Source organism: Schistocerca nitens, chromosome 3 (assembly GCF_023898315.1).
Source record: "Schistocerca nitens isolate TAMUIC-IGC-003100 chromosome 3, iqSchNite1.1, whole genome shotgun sequence".
In the NCBI taxonomy this organism is placed as follows: domain Eukaryota; kingdom Metazoa; phylum Arthropoda; class Insecta; order Orthoptera; family Acrididae; genus Schistocerca; species Schistocerca nitens.
This window is the reverse complement of record NC_064616.1, coordinates 874,383,345-874,400,563: the sequence shown is the minus strand read 5'-3', so window position 1 is coordinate 874,400,563 and position 17,219 is coordinate 874,383,345. Positions and strand designations below refer to the sequence as shown.

The window sequence follows — 17,219 nt, the reverse complement described above, 5'->3', positions numbered from 1 at the left end:
AATATCGTGAAACTCCTTATATACATCCTTTACAATATCCTGTTCCAGGTTGCGTACACAAATTGATATTCTCTGCATAATTAATTTCATTTACAGACAGTGGCGTGCACCCATTGGAGAATACGACGCGGGAATTCCGTATGCAGTCTGTGGGGAACCCACACTTACGTCGGCCCATTGTCAGAAATAAAATCGCGTGTTCGTCCAACGCCGTTAAGGAAAACAGCAGGTGTTCGCTGTGGCATGGATTCCGCAAGTTATCGGCATGTGGTCAGAGAGCTGTGACATACTTTTACGAACCGATCACGAAGTTGTTACGGAGGGGGTGGGGGGTGAAGGAGATAGTGTGTCCTGACATAGGTGGGAGAGGGAGAAAAGGGGATACTGGTCAGTCTGCGCTCCCGAGCGGTACAGAGCAGAAGGCAGAAGGACAATTCACAGTGAAAGCATTTGTTTGTTTTCTTCTATCTGAGCCAACACTGGTATAGGTATTTACTAGAAATGCAGGTGGTGAGACTTGGTAGGGAACTCGTTGTGGAGACTCTTGGACAAACAGGGTTTTGTAATAGTTGTTTATTACAGACAGGACTAAGTAATACACTGGAGGCTAGTTCTAGGGCTAGAAAAAGCATAAATAACACTGTTACAACAGAAGCCAGTGCAGAAGTCCCAGGAGTGGATGCTAACCACAGTAGCAAACACTAGCAGCATCTTAAGGCGACAACCTAGTTGCAAAACAAAACATATGAATGTGACACTGTCCATTATTGAGGTACTCCAAGTGAGAGAGCAGACTTACGCGGAGCTGGACCGAGGCTGGAGTCGACGGACGCGAATTCGGCGCCCAGGTCGTCTGAGTTAGAACTCCGTCAAAATGAGGAATCTAGGGGTTTTAAAGAGTCGCGTGGGGGCACTGTTTCCCCCACTTAAAGCCACCCAGCCAATCCCGCAGGTCTATTGCAGGCGCCTGCCAATCACGGTTTAGTTAGGTCCCCTCTACTGCTCTTAAGGCGGGGATGTTAATGCAATTGCACTAAGTCCGTATTTGGTATCAACATTGTTCAGCTGAAATCTAAACGTAACTGCTCTGCCAAATAAAGCTTGCAGCATTATTGTTATACGTCATTTAGCCCCGCCCCTCGGGCTCCCCGGAGTAGGGACTGCTAGGTCAACTGTTTTTTGACGTTTTCGCTTTCTTTCTAACCCTTGTGAGCCTACTGACGCTGCTGTTCTCAGGGCTGGTATCGAGTTGGCTTTATCGTTAATACGTGCCTGTTGGTTACAAAGTTCTACGGTGGCAACCTACCACACCGTCTAGACGACATATGAAGTTACATGTTAATTCCTTGAAGAGTAACTAGCGCCATGGGACCGCGTCTGGGGGCGTCTGCATTTTTGCAAGGCTCTCCCCTTACGGTTTACTTTATGTAACAATATCTCTCCTAGTTTCGTCTGCCCTCAGCATTGTCTCTGCTTCCGCACCTTGGAGCGCCTGTCCTTTCTCACAGCTTCAAGATAACACTAGAGTAGCAAGGAATAATCAATATATTACAAAAGGATAGGAAAGAGAAGGATTGAAACTGATGATATCAGGAGTCTGGCGACCGAAAGAACAGAACCAGGCATTCATATAAGTGATACGCCTCGATGGGCAATAAATTCACAACCCTCAGTGCGGATGCACACTTCGTTCGACCTCCGGCGAAACTCTAATAATTAGCGAGCATGAAGAACAGGGTCGAGGACTGCGGATAGGTGGTGCTGGATGGGAATGTGGGCCGGCCTGGGAGGGCGCCGATGTAGTCCGCGCATTTGCTATGAACACTGTGTCCGGACAGCGCAGCGCTTAACGTAACTGCCTAGTAAGCAGGAAATCCCGGGTTCGAGTCCGTGTTCGGCACACATTTTCACTCGTCGCCGCTAATTCCGCACAAAGTCCCGATGCAGCTGATACCATCAGTTCCTTCTCTTTCCTTTCCTTTCTCCACCCCTCTCCTCCCCCACCCCGTCCACTTCAATTACATAATATGTATTACAGCTGCGAAAGAACAGACACCACGCATTCACATAATGTACTGTGTAAGGTAGCAGATTTTGAACCTTACATGATGCTAAATCAGTACTATTACACCGAATAATAATTGGTAATTGGCCCACCGGTAGGCGAGAATGGACACAGAAAAGGAAGTTGTGTGTGTCATGTCAGACTAACGAGATGGGCTCAGAGGCTGGAACACGGCCGGAACCCCTAAGGAAGGTGTTTATGTCATGTCAAACTAACGGGATGGCTGCGGCCGGACCCCTTTGTCGGCTGGCACTTCAGACCACCAAAGACGTTGGGAGAGGCTAGGCCATCACAACAAGAAGCGAGAAGGAGCTATGTGCGAAAGAGAGAAAGACGATTTCGCGCCACAGTGGAAAATTTACGGAAGACTATGACGGGATTGGCGCAGAGCGCGTAGAGATACGTGTTAGAAGTTTGGCGGCAACAGTAACCGCGGGAGAATTCTGTGTCGTGGTTGGGTACAAACGCGTACGGATACATGGAAGTCTGTGTCGTGATTGGCTACCAACGCGCATGGATCCATGCGGCGAAGAACGGCCAGGTTCGCAAAAACTCTGAAGGAGCACTCGGGGGTCGGCAGTGGACTAGAGCAGTCGCGGTGTCTGGCTACCCTGCTTGGCGAGGGTGGAGAGAAGTAGGTTGGAGAAATTACCGGCATTGAGTGCAGTGGTTACTCTCCAAGTCTGAATAGTGTAGAGCATACGACTCCACACAGGTAGCATTATCTGTTCCTCTGAGAAGAGAAAAAGATTTGTGCTAACTTGTGATGTTCATATGCAATCTGAAGTGTACCTTTGCTGCGGCGCATCTGAGTCGACCAGCTACTCTTGGCATATGTGCGAGTAGCTTGAGTATCGACTAGTGACGGACTCCGCAATTGAACACTTGCGTACAGGAGTTTACGGACGCAAACCACGTCCACGTTGGAGATTAAAGCCAAGCTCGCTCACGGGAAAGACGGCATCACGACGTTGGCTGGGCCGACCGTCGGAATCATCACGGAGAATTACGGTGATATTAGCAATCATCAGCCAAAGTAGGATACTGTAATTCTAAATGAGTTCGTATTCCGCTAGCTCTTTGACTGGCGCTCTCTGAGTCTGTGTCCGTTCAGGCAGAACTTCAATAGAGTCACTTGCGGGTTCAGTGTTGACTTAAGTAGTTAGAAAAAGAGGATGCATTGTGCCAATGATAGGCTAGTTAGGTTAGCGAGTGTATTGGATTATCATGTTAGGCTAGAAATATTGCTCAGCCTGTTTTCTGAATAAATCCTAATTTGGTATCATATGCTAACTACTGCATTATTGATTTCGTAGCTAGCCATCACCATATTTTTGTTTAATAATTAGAGTGGAATGGTAATTTCGATGCAAATGATACTGGGGGCATAACCGCGCGTTTAAACAGAGCCAAGTTAAGTCAGATAGCAACTCATGGTCGACTAAGACTACCAATAGATATTTTACAATATATCGATAATTGTACAACAAACTCCCGTACGTTGCAACTGTAATACCTTAACATAATTCACAAATAACTGTAACCCGAGTATGATCTTGTGGGATCGCCCACTGCCCTTCTGGAAAATAACACGCTTGTGGGAGAAATCATCATTCATGAAAACTGGAATGAAATTCTTATCTCGTCCACAGCTGCCATGGTGTTTTCCGTAACAACGAGAGCTCTCAGAGGGACTAAGTTATAGAACAGACCGTAATGTGTACTTCCCACGTTGTATTTATCAGAGTACTCCTGCAAGAGGGCATATCCTAACAAGACGTTTGACGCGGTGTAACAGATAACGCAATTCACCTGAGTGGGGAACTCGTTTCCACTATTACATGATCCAATCATTATTTTCTCACGGCCACTGAAATCATATATGCCAATCAGCAGGTCAACAAGGGCGCACTTAACCATCGTCTGCTGTGGATCCCTAACAAGGAGGAATTGACAAAAACGCTGGTGTTTTCATATGATTTGTACTGTAAACTGTACCAGAGATTGCTGGCTACTTCTTTTACATAGTGAACAAATGTCGTGCATCTAAATTCTTGATTATTCTCATTTCTTGATCGTATGACGAACAAACTCTCTCCTCTCGAACAGGCCATGAAGGCCCAAAGGTACTGACCGGCCGCCGTTTCATCCTATGTCCTCGCCGGCCGCAGTGGTCTAGCGGTTCTAGGCGCTCAGTCCGGAACCGCGCGACTGCTACGGTCGCAGGTTCGAATCCTGCCTCGGGCATGGATGTGTGTGATGTCCTTAGGTTAGTTAGGTTTAAGTAGTTGTAAGTTCTAGGGGACTGATGACCTCAGATGTTAAGTCCCATAGTGCTCAGAGCCATTTGAACCTAAGCCCTCAGGCGTCACGGGATGCGGATGTGGAGGGGCATGTGGTCAGCACACTGCTCTCCCGGCCGTATGTCAGTTTCTGAGACCGGAGCCGCTGCTTCCCAATCAAGTAGCTCCTCAGTTTGACTCACGAGGGCTGAGTGCACCCCGCTTGCCAACAGCGTTCGGCAGACCGGATGGTCACCCATCCACGTGCTAGCCCAGCCCGACAGCACTTAACTTTGTTGATCTGACGAGAACCGGTGCTACCACAGCGGCATGGCCGTTGGCATGACGAACAAGAGAAATGAAAAGTCAAACAAGTAAGTGTAAAGCGAATATCGATGTATCAGATGTAAAAGAATATTAAAGTGTATAACACTGGAATATATGTACAATTAACAGAGGATACATGAACTATTAAAGTACTGAAGTCTGTGTGGTAAGTCCAGTTCAGAACTGCAGGTGGCGCCTCTAAAAATGTATTCCTTTCGCACTGATACGCTTGAAGCACGGGCTTCCTCATAATATCGTCGATTGTTTGTTGGAGAGGGCCGCCGTTGCATGAAGGTGTCTGAAAAAAAAAAAACCATTTTTGAAGAGAATCCGCACGTCTTCCGCAATACATTGAACCAACGCACTGTCATCTACGATCATTAGCAGTTTCATTGTTCACTTCCACTAGATTATAATCGCTAAAGCACATCAACATTGTACGGGGAGATTCAGTATTATCTTACAATACTTTTAATAGCCATGTAATTGTTTCAGGATGGCCACATAGATGTTGGATTAGTGCTTTCATGACACGATTCCAAAACGAAATTTCCTTAGAGTATATCTCACGATAAATGCTTACTTATAGGTGGAGTAGTAACACGTCCTTTCTCGATAACGATGTTCTCCCTTTTACAGTGCAATAGCAGCATCTTTATTTGTCCAGATATTAAAATCAGCTGTATTCTTCCCATGGATCTGCCTCTCTGGGTAACCAAAAGTCTCCTTTCGTTGAACATCTACTGAATTTGTGTTTGTTTCTTTCTTAGTGTGCGATGTTCTGTCAACTATGTATTTTGACAGCAGATATCTGAATAAGGGGTCAAAGATACTGAAATGTGCTCACTTCTCTTCTCTTCTCTCTCGTACTCCACACCAACCTAGGTATCTTGTTCGCCTACACACCCAAGTCACGAGAGCTCTGTAAAGGGAAGGATACTAATACTAAGATCAAACACATAGTCACAGGATTCAAATATTTCTAGTCCATGCCTTGCCTAGTTGCAACTGTTGGCTACAGTAATCAACAAAATTTTCCGACTATTTCGTTTTAATGCCTAATGTTTCAGTCATTCTAACATTCTTCTATCGTCGTTTCTTTCTGTATTTAACATTTAATCAACATAGAGGTACTTAGGGTTGGGCCAATATACACTACTGGCCATTAAAATTGCTACACCATGAATACGACGTGCTACAGACGCGAAATTTAACCGACAGGAAGAAGATGCTGTGATATGCAAATCATTAGCTTTTCAGAACATTCACACAAGGTTGGCGCCGGTGGCGACACCTACAACGTGCTGACATGAGGAAAGTTTCCAACCGATTTCTCATACACAAACAGCAGTTGACCGGCGGTGCCTGATAAAACGTTGTTGTGATGCCTCCTGTAAGGAGGAGAAATGCGTACCATCACGTTTCCGACTTTAATAAAGGTCGGATTGTAGCCTATCGCGATTGCGGTTTATCGTATCGCGACATTGCTGGTCGCGTTGGTCGAGATCCAATGACTGTTAGCAGAATATGGAATCGGTGGGTTCAGGAGGATAATACGGAACGCCGTGCTGGATCCCAACGGCCTCGTATCACTAGCAATCGAGATGACAGGCATCTTATCCGCATGGCTGTAATGGATCGTGCAGCCACGTCTCGATCCCTGAGTCAACAGATGGGGACGTTTGCAAGACAACAACCATCTGCACGAACAGTTCGACGACGTTTGCAGCAGCATGGACTATCAGCTCGGAGACCATGGCACCGGTTACCCTTGACACTGCATCACAGACAGGAGCGCCTGCGATGGTGCACTCAACGACGAACCTGGCTGCACGAATGGCAAAACGTCATTTTTTCGGATGGATCCAGGTTCCGTTTACAGCATCATGATGGTCGCATCCGTGTTTGGCGACATCGCGGTGAACGCACATTGGAAACGTATATTCGTCGTCGCCATATTGGCGTATCGCCCGGGCTGATGGTATGGAGTGCCATTGGTTACACGTCTCTGTCACCTCTTGTTCGCATTGACGGCACTTTGAACAGTGGACGTTACATTTCAGATGTGTTACGACCCGTGGCTCTACCCTTCATTCGATCCCTGCGAAACCCTACATTTCAGCAGGATAATGCACGACCGCATGTTGCAGGTCCTGTACGGGCCTTTCTGGATACAGGAAACGTTCGACTGCTGCCCTGGCCAGCACATTCTCCAGATCTCTCACCAATTCAGAACTTCTGGTCAATGGTGGCCGAGCAACTGGCTCGTCACAGTACGCCAGTCACTACTCTTGATGAACTGTGGTATCGTGTTGAGGCTGCATGGGCAGCTGTACCTGTACACGCCATCCAAGCTCTGTTTGACTCAATGCCCAGGCGTATCAAGGCCGTTACTACGGCCAGAGGTGGTTGTTCTGGGTACTGATTTCTCAGGATCTATACCCCCAAATTGCGAAAAAATGTAATCACATGTCAGTTCTAGTATAATATATTTGTCCAATGAATACCCGTTTATCATCTGCATTTGTTCTTAGTGTAACGGTTTTAATGGCCAGTAGTGTAGTTTCTTACTGTGGTAGTTCATAACACTTCGCACGGCCTGGAAAAACAGTTCAAAACTTAGAAATATCTCAGATTTGTTCTGGGCTTGTAAATAGGTGCATTCGTTAGGACTGATTTTTATTAGTGCGTCTAACTACGATATGACAGACGTTGGTTCAAAGCGATATTACTTGGGATTTTCTTTGGTAAAAGAACTGGAACGGGATCCACCCAGCATCTGAGACGCTAACTGCTGCTCTGGATTTGAAAGCTGACATTTACTTCCTGGAGACTGCTGCGCTGTTAGGAGGTCTGTTCGGTTCTGCATTCTAATTAATTCCTGCAGTAAGAGAACCGCGCTGTCGAATTTACGAGGGGTGTTCAATAACTTATGCAACACAGTTTTTCTAGACTTTTTTCGGTTGAAAAATGATTAATTTGTTGTGAGATATCGTGGAATATTCTCGCTTCAGCACCTATAGTTTCAGGAAGTTCCGATAGATGGTGGCGCTATACGTAGCCTTCAAAATGGCGGCTCTAATGGATGTGCGTTTCAAGCAGAGAGCCGTCGCTGAGTTTCTTCTGTCAGCAAACCAGAGCATCGCAGATATTCATAGGCTCTTGCAGAATGTCTACGGAGACCTGGTAGTGAACAAAAGCGCGGTAAGTCGTTGGGCGAGGCGTCTGTCACCATCGAAACAGGGTCGCGCGAACCTGTCCGATCTCATGCGTGCCAGCCAACCGTGCACAGCTGTGACTCCGGCAATGTTAGAACGTGCAGACCTTCTCATTTGAGGTGAAGACGGATCACCATAAAACACCTCGCTGCTCAACTGTACGTTTCTGTCGACAGTGCTGACACATTCGAGCGTCAGTTGGGATACTTAAGGCTGTGTGCTCACTGGGCTTCCTCTCTGTCTAACAGAAGATCATAAATAGAAACGAAGGGCCATCTGTGCGGAATTGCTTGCGCGTTACGAAGCTGTACGTCACAGACGATGAAACTTCCGTTCATCATTTCGAACCCAGAACAGCTGTTAGCATGAGTGATATAAAAGTAGATATCTTAGGTGTTGCGAAACAACTCAAATCACTTAAGAAAGGCAAGTCTACCGGTCCAGTTGGTATACCAATCAGGTTCCTTTCAGAGTATGCAGACACAATAGTGCCTTTCTTAGCAATCATATACAAGCGCTCACTTGATGAAAGGTCTGTTCCTAAAGACTGGAAAGTAGCACAGGTCACACAAATATTCAAGAAAGGAAATAGGAGTAACCCATTGAATTACAGACCCATATCACTGACCTCAATCTGCAGTGGGATTTTGGAGCATATACTGTATTCGAACATTATGAATCACCTTGAAGAAAATGACTTATTGATACATAACCAACACGGATTCAGAAAATATCGTTCTTGTGCTCTTTATTCCCATGAAGTAATGAGTGCTGTCGACAAGGGATCTCAGATAGATTCCATATTCCTAGATGTCCAGAAGGCTTTTGATACCATTCCTCACAAGCAACTATTAATCAAATTACGTGCATATGAAGTATCGTCTCAGTTGTGTTACTGGATTCGTGCTTTCCTCTCAGAGAGGTCACAGTTCGTAGTGATAGACGATAAATCATCAAGTAGAACAGAAGTGATATCTGACGTTCCGCAAGGTAGTGTCATACGCCTTCTGCTGTTCCTGATGTACATAAATGATCTAGGTGCTAATCCGAACAGCCCCCTTAGACTGTTTGCAGATGACGCTGTAATTTACCGTGTAGTAGAATCATCAGACGTTCAATTCCAATTACAAAACGATCTAGAGAGAATTTCTGAATGGTGCGAAAAGTGGCAGTTGGCACTAAACAAAGAAAAATGTGAGGGCATCCACATGGGTACTAAAAGAAATCCGATAAATTTTGGGTATACGATAAATCGCACAAATCTAAGGGCTTTCAATTCGACTAAATACCTAGGAATTACAATTACGAGCAACTCAAATTGGAAAAACCACATAGATGACATTGTAGGGAAGGCGAAACAAAGACTGCGCTTTGGTGGCAGAGCACTTATAAGGTGCGACAAACCCACTAAAGAGACAGCCTACATTACACTTGTCTGTCCTCTGCTCGAATATTGCTGCGCGGTGTGGGACCCTTATCAGGTAGGATTGACGGAGGACGTCGAAAAAGTGCAAATAAGGGCAGCTCGTTTCGTGTTGTCGGGCAATGGGAGTGTCACTGACATGATACGCAAGTTGGGGTGGCAGTCACTGAAACAAAGGCAGTTTTCTTTGCGGCGAGATCTATTTACGAAATTTCAATCACCAACTTTCTCTTCCGAATGCGAAAATATTTTGTTGACAGCCACCTACGTAGGGAGAAATGATCATCACAATAAAATAAGAGAAATCAGAGCTCGAACGGAAAGATTTAGGTGTTCCTTTTTTCCACGCACCATTCGAGAGTGGAATGGTGCAGAAGTAGTATGAAAATGGTTCGATGAACCCTCTGCCAGGCACTTAAGTGTGAATTGCTGAGTAACCATGTAGATGTAGGTGAACCGGAAATAAAACGGCAGTCCATGAAGTGGCGCCACACCACCTGCCTCCTAATACACTCCTGGAAATTGAAATAAGAACACCGTGAATTCATTGTCCCAGGAAGGGGAAACTTTATTGACACATTCCTGGGGTCAGATACATCACATGATCACACTGACAAAACCACAGGCACATAGACACAGGCAACAGAGCATGCACAATGTCGGCACTAGTACAGTGTATATCCACCTTTCGCAGCAATGCAGGCTGCTATTCTCCCATGGAGACGATCGTAGAGATGCTGGATGTAGTCCTGTGGAACGGCTTCGATGAACCCTCTGCCAGGCACTTAAGTGTGAATTGCTGAGTAACCATGTAGATGTAGGTGAACCGGAAATAAAACGGCAGTCCATGAAGTGGCGCCACACCACCTGCCTCCTAATACACTCCTGGAAATTGAAATAAGAACACCGTGAATTCATTGTCCCAGGAAGGGGAAACTTTATTGACACATTCCTGGGGTCAGTTACATCACATGATCACACTGACAGAACCACAGGCACATAGACACAGGCAACAGAGCATGCACAATGTCGGCACTAGTACAGTGTATATCCACCTTTCGCAGCAATGCAGGCTGCTATTCTCCCATGGAGACGATCGTAGAGATGCTGGATGTAGTCCTGTGGAACGGCTTGCCATGCCATTTCCACCTGGCGCCTCAGTTGGACCAGCGTTCGTGCTGGACGTGCAGACCGCGTGAGACGACGCTTCATCCAGTCCCAAACATGCTCAATGGGGGACAGATCCGGAGATCGTGCTGGCCAGGGTAGTTGACTTACACCTTCTAGAGCACGTTGGGTGGCACGGGATACATGCGGACGTGCATTGTCCTGTTGGAACAGCAAGTTCCCTTGCCGGTCTAGGAATGGTAGAACGATGGGTTCGATGACGGTCTGGATGTACCGTGCACTATTCAGTGTCCCCTCGACGATCACCAGTGGTGTACGGCCAGTGTAGGAGATCGCTCCCCACACCATGATGCCGGGTGTTGGCCCTGTGTGCCTCGGTCGTATGCAGTCCTGATTGTGGCGCTCACCTGCACGGCGCCAAACACGCATACGACCATCATTGGCACCAAGGCAGAAGCGACTCTCATCGCTGAAGACGACACGTCTCCATTCGTCCCTCCATTCACGCCTGTCGCGACACCACTGGAGGCGGGCTGCACGATGTTGGGGCGTGAGCGGAAGACGGCCTAACGGTGTGCGGGACCGTAGCCCAGCTTCATGGAGACGGTTGCGAATGGTCCTCGCCGATACCCCAGGAGCAACAGTGTCCCTAATTTGCTGGGAAGTGGCGGTGCGGTCCCCTACGGCACTGCGTAGGATCCCACGGTCTTGGCGTGCATCCGTGCGTCGCTGCGGTCCGGTCCCAGGTCGACGGGCACGTGCACCTTCCGCCGACCACTGGCGACAACATCGATGTACTGTGGAGACCTCACGCCCCACGTGTTGAGCAATTCGGCGGTACGTCCACCCGGCCTCCCGCATGCCCACTATACGCCCTCGCTCAAAGTCCGTCAACTGCACATACGGTTCACGTCCACGCTGTCGCGGCATGCTACCAGTGTTGAAGACTGCGATGGAGCTCCGTATGCCACGGCAAACTGGCTGCCACTGACGGCGGCGGTGCACAAATGCTGCGCAGCTAGCGCCATTCGACGGCCAACACCGCGGTTCCTGGTGTGTCCGCTGTGCCGTGCGTGTGATCATTGCTTGTACAGCCCTCTCGCAGTGTCCGGAGCAAGTATGGTGGGTCTGACACACCGGTGTCAATGTGTTCTTTTTTCCATTTCCAGGAGTGTAAGAAGTTAAATCCCGCACCCTCAGCCTGTGAAGTTATGGCGACGGTGTTCTGGGTGTCTCAATGGGTTATTCTGTTTGATGTCCTTCTTAATGGAGCAACAGTCAGTTCGGAAGTGTGTGGTGCTACCCTCAGGAATATGAAGAATTGACTTCAGCGTGTTCCTCGTCCCAAAAATGCAAACGAATTTCACCTTCTCCATGACAATGCAAGACCTCACACAAGTCTGCGCATCCGAAAAGAGCTCATAGACCTCCATTGGACTGTTCGTTTTCATCCACCCTACAGCCCGCATCTCGACCCTTCCGACCTCCATTTATTCGGCCTAATAAAGGATGCACTCCGCGGAAAGCAGGACGTGGATGATGGGGAGGTTAGTGATGCAGCAAGACATTGGCTCTGATGTCGACCAGTAGAGTGGTATCATGTGCACATACAGGCCCTTCCAGTAAGATGGAGTAAGGCCGTCGCATTGGACAGAAATTATACTGAAAAATAATGTTTTGTAGCCAAAAGAGTGGGGAATAATATGGTGTATAGGAATACTAAATATAACCTACCTGCTTCAAAAAAAATGTGTTCCATTACTTACTAAACGACCCTCTTAGCTTAATTTAGTCTATAAGACAACATTCGTCTTTAAAAATACTCATATCAGAATGCAGGATGTGACACTGTAAAATTTACATAAATGCACTTCACAGCACTGATCGTGCTTTGTAATATAGAAACTTTTTTGAAAGTAGCACATCCAGAAAGAATGGCCGGTACGAAACCTTACTCCGAGGATGCCTAGAGCACTTTATCAATTCATTAGAACTAGTCCTTTGTTTTGTTCAAGCTATTTGTTAAAGAATGCTTCAAACTGACAATAAATAACGCTAGAAACTTGTGGTAATACTGACATCAGACCACAAGATGATGGAAAATAAAGTTTTTGAATGGTAGGCGCACCACAAACAAATAACATAGAATTATCTGGATTTCGTCCGCGCCGGTAGCTGAGTGGTAGCCGGTACGATGACTCAGCGTGTTCGGTCAGAGGGATTAGCTGCCCTTTGTAATAAAAAAACTGAGTTTATGGATCAACGACGAACTGAAACGGGTGTCTTGCGACGTCCGCCCCGAGCAGATACAACGAACGAAAACGAAGAAAATGAGATTTAAAAAAAAAAAGTGGTCAGCGCGACAGAATGTCAATCCTAAGGGTCCGGGTTCGATTCCCGGCTGTGTCGGAGACTTTTTTCTCCTCTCAGGGACTAGGTGTTGTGTTGTCCTAACCATCATCATTTCATCCCCATCAACGCGCAAGTCGCCGAAGTGGCGTCAAATCGAAAAAAAAGGTCTACTCCACGGGAGGCCCTAGTCACACGACATTTACATTTTTTTACATCTGGATTTCGAATCTACATCATCAGTATTTGCAGACATTTACTTCCTCAATCCATCTTTAATTACCTCGTTGTCGACGGGACGTTAAACACTAATCTCCTCTTCCTCCTCCTGCCTTGCTCAAACTGGTTTTATTGCTTAGTCGAAACTATCGGCCAGCTGTTTGTCTTACCTTGAAATGGGGTTGCAGTAAGCCGTGCAGTTTGGCGTACGGCGACACAGGCGTCCGCTCAGGACCTTCAGAACGGGACCGCTTCGCAGACTTCTTCTGGACCACTTTCTTGCGTTTCGGTGTAGGTACTTCCAACAAATTCCATCCATACATGTGGCCATCAAGAGAACACGATAAGAACTGCAGTGTTGGTGAACTTGGTGGAACTTTTTCCAGAACTCCATCTCGACATACCTGGAGAAAATATAAACAATGTTCATGAGAGGTTTTGCTCTGAACGCAAAATCTAGCTGTTCAAAATTACGATCAGGTTTCTGAACGGCGTGATAGGGTCTTAGTAAAAAGTAATGTTTTTGTAAAACATACTGATCTACTAGTGAAACTTCCTGGCAGATTAAAACTGTTTGCCGGCGTGAGACTCGAACTCGGCACCTTTGTCTTTCGCGGGCAAGTGCTCTACCAGCTAAACTACCCAATCACGACTCGCGGCCCGTCCTCACAGCTTTGCTTCCGGCGGTACCTCGTCTCCTAATTTTCCAAATGTGTGAGGACGCGTCGCCAGTAACTGAATTGGTAGAGCACTGGCCTACGAAAGGCAAAGGACCCAAGTTCGAGACTCGGTGCGACACCCAGTTTTAATCTGCCCGGAAGTTTCATATCAGCGCACAATCCAGTGCAGAGTGGAAGTCTCATTCTGATCTTCTAGCGTCCATTAACGACTTCCTAAACGTGGGCACCATTTTACTACATGTATTCAACAACGATGTATTAAAAGACTTACCAGGCTGCACCATGCAGTGAGAGAAGAGATACGGTAGAACTTGGCATCCGAACTTGAGTCTGAATGTAATGGACTGAGACTATTAGAGTTTTCCTTTGGAACTATTGCCCCCAAAACTGTAATGCATAATTTCATTTGGCCTTATTTATATCGTTATTTATTTACACTAGTTGATAACTGCTTTGGAAAATCATATCCAGACTGCATTAGTAACTTCTAAAGCCTTAGGAGAGGACTCTTCACACGAAAAAAAAGAAAAAAATTATGTCAAAAAATATATCATTTATTAATTTTTAATGACAGTCCAATACTTTCCGAGTTATATTCGAGCAACTAAGATTTTTAACCAATAACTAAAAATTCATTTTGTTAGATAATCGAGCGATGCTGTCGATACAAGTCAGTTAGCTGATGGGCTTATTGTATAACTGATACCTGCAGCAATTAAAGATTGGTCTGTGCTGATAACTGTAGGTGACTGGTCACTCCATATGAATCTCCCAGCACTTCTTACAGGGGGTGTCTGCAACGACTTCATTCTGAGTACTCTTCATCATTTACTGCAGAGTGTTCTCTCGTAAACGTGTAAGAATACGTATTATAAGTGACAGGGCTTCAGCACATAACAGTCACGTTATTCGGGATGCACTAGATGATATTTGCGACTGCTCTGTGATGAGGGTCATTAGAGACCATGAAAATGAAACAAAGACATGTTGCACCACAGCAAATTCAAAAATATGCTTGCACTAATTGTGCAGAATACGTATCCTTTTATGGACCCAGCTGCTTTGTACGTTCTGGATTCGACGAACACACTGACGGAAAAAAATCGAAAAATTATTCATGTAGAGTAATGAACGTTCGGGAATACACGTGTGTGATTAACATTGCAAGACCACAGGTTAATGTAAGTGCGAGATAAGCCATTGCAAATGTGAATGCTGCTACATTAATAACCGGTTAACAGCCAGGATGTTGAAAGCAAGCATTCAAACGTGCATGCATGCTGTGGTACAGGTGCCGGAAGTCAGTTTGTGAGATGGGATTCCATGCTTGTTGCACTTGGTCGGTCAGTACAAGGATGGTTAATGCTACTTGTGGATGACACTGGAGGTGTCTAATGATATCCCATATGTGCTCGATTGGAGACGGATCTGGTGATCGAGCAGCAACATGTGGACATTCTGTAGAGCACGTTGGGTTGCAACAGCGGGATGAGGACGAGCGTTATCCTGTTGGAAAACACCGCCTGGAATGCTGTTCATGAATGGCAGCACAACAGGACGAATTAGCAGATTGACGTACAATTTTGCAGTCAGGGTGTGTGGGATACCCATGAGAGTGTTCCTGCTGTCATACGAAATCGCACCCCAGACCATAACTCAAGGTGTAGGTCCAGTATGTCTAGCGCGCAGACTGGTTGGTTGCAGGCTCTCAACTGGTCTCATCCCAGTCAACGCACGGCATCACTGGCACCGAGACAGATCCAGTTTTCATCAGAAAACACAACAGACCTCCCTCCTGCCCCCAATGGGCTCTCGCATGACACCACTGAAGTCACAAATGGCGGTGGTTTGGGACCACTGGAATGCACTCAACAGAGCGTCTGGCCCGGAGTTGTCCTTGAAGTAACCGATTTGCAGCAGTTTGTTGTGTCACTGTGGTGCCAACCACTGTTTAAATTGGTGCTGCAGATGCAGTATGATGTGCCAGAGCCATACGGCGAACGTGATGGTTTTCTTTCTTGGTAATGCCACGTGCCCGTCCGGAGCCCTGTCTCCTTGAGACCGTACATTCTCGTGACCACCGCTACCAGCAGTCATGTACAATAGCTACATTCCTGCCAAGTATTTCTGCAGTATCAGAGAACAAACATCCAGCTTCTCGTAGTCCTGTTACACGATCTTTTTCAAACTCAGTGAGGTGTTGATAATGGTGTCTTTGTCGCCTTATAGTTATTCTTGACTAACATCAACTCACAGCGTCAAATTTCAAAGGTAACGAACACTCACGATCGTTACAGCGTGTATTTAAAGCAAACCTGGTTTACGTCCTCACAGTGGCGCTACTAGCGCGTGAGAATATCTCGATGTCAAAGGCTTTTTGGTTCCTATAACGGTTTATCAGTAAGATACAAAATCATACGAGCGTACGACATTAGTACCGACACTGAACAGTAGTTGTGAATTGATTCTGGGAGAAACATTGGTCAGCCAAATACGAGCGAGGGCTGAAGTGATTTGTAAAAGCTTGGGAGGCAAATCTGTTTTCTCCAGTTGGACTACGTACTGGTTGTATCTGCCTATTTTACTTTTTCCACGACCTTCACGATGAAGACGTAAATTTATTCCTCTGGTAACAGCAGCTTAACTCCTTTGAGAGATCACCGTTTCTGCATCTTGCAAAACGTTCACAATGATGGTAACAATTTCAACTTTCTAAAGACTTTCAAATTCCCTTGTACAATCACAATAGCCTTGCAGCCATCATCCAACAAAATTTATTCCGTGCATGACATTAGTGTATCACATTCGATTGCTTCCAGTTTAGTGAGTCTCGTGAGGTGGTGATCTACGCGTTGGGCACAACAGATCATTCTGCTATGTGATCTCTAGCAGAGTATCTGGAAATCTCTCTGTTCCCTGACGATTGTCAAACAAACTAAATTAACCTGTACAGATGTGTTCAGATTATTAGACTCAACACAATTTGTCTACCATTTGTCGAGTATTTTGTCATTTGACGATAACATGCACCCTCAGAAGCCGTACTACATGTTGTTTCTCTGGATTTTTTTCTGCGGTTTGTCATTGAGTAATGTCATTACGTAACTGACTGGAGCACAATTTTTAGCAGTGGTAAGATTTCCTCTAAACCGGAAAAAGTGATATCAATCGAAGCGTCAGTCGAAAGATAATTTCTTAACTTCAGATGTATTGTATTTCCTAATTTTCATTCCTTTATTTTATCATATTGATAACTTTGTTAGTTTTGTGTACAGGATGCATATCAGCATTTGTTCCTGAGTATTCAGTTATGAGTAAGACGAAAGACATTTCACCCAGAAAAGTTGCTAGTGTTTCGCTGTCTCTCAATGAAAGCAAATACGCGAATAAGGAATATGAATTTTTTATTTTAGAAAACTGTGAGCAGCCTCAAAACTTCGTTGTACGGATGTGATAAATGCCAAATGAAACGTTTCCCAAAGAACAATGAGAAAGCTTATAGAAAGTCCACAAAAAACCGAAGGCTCA

General features: G+C 45.9%; 1 protein-coding gene across 1 annotated transcript in view; it reads right to left on the bottom strand.

Annotated features, from left to right (window-relative positions):
• LOC126249460 (dynein axonemal intermediate chain 3-like) overlaps window positions 1–17,219 on the bottom strand; it is a 176,654-nt gene that overhangs the window by 119,599 nt on the left and 39,836 nt on the right. Inside the window, exon 4 of the mRNA XM_049951114.1 lies at window positions 13,182–13,415. Coding sequence (XP_049807071.1) covers window positions 13,182–13,415 — 234 coding nt within the window. The remainder of the gene's footprint in view (window positions 1–13,181; window positions 13,416–17,219) is intronic.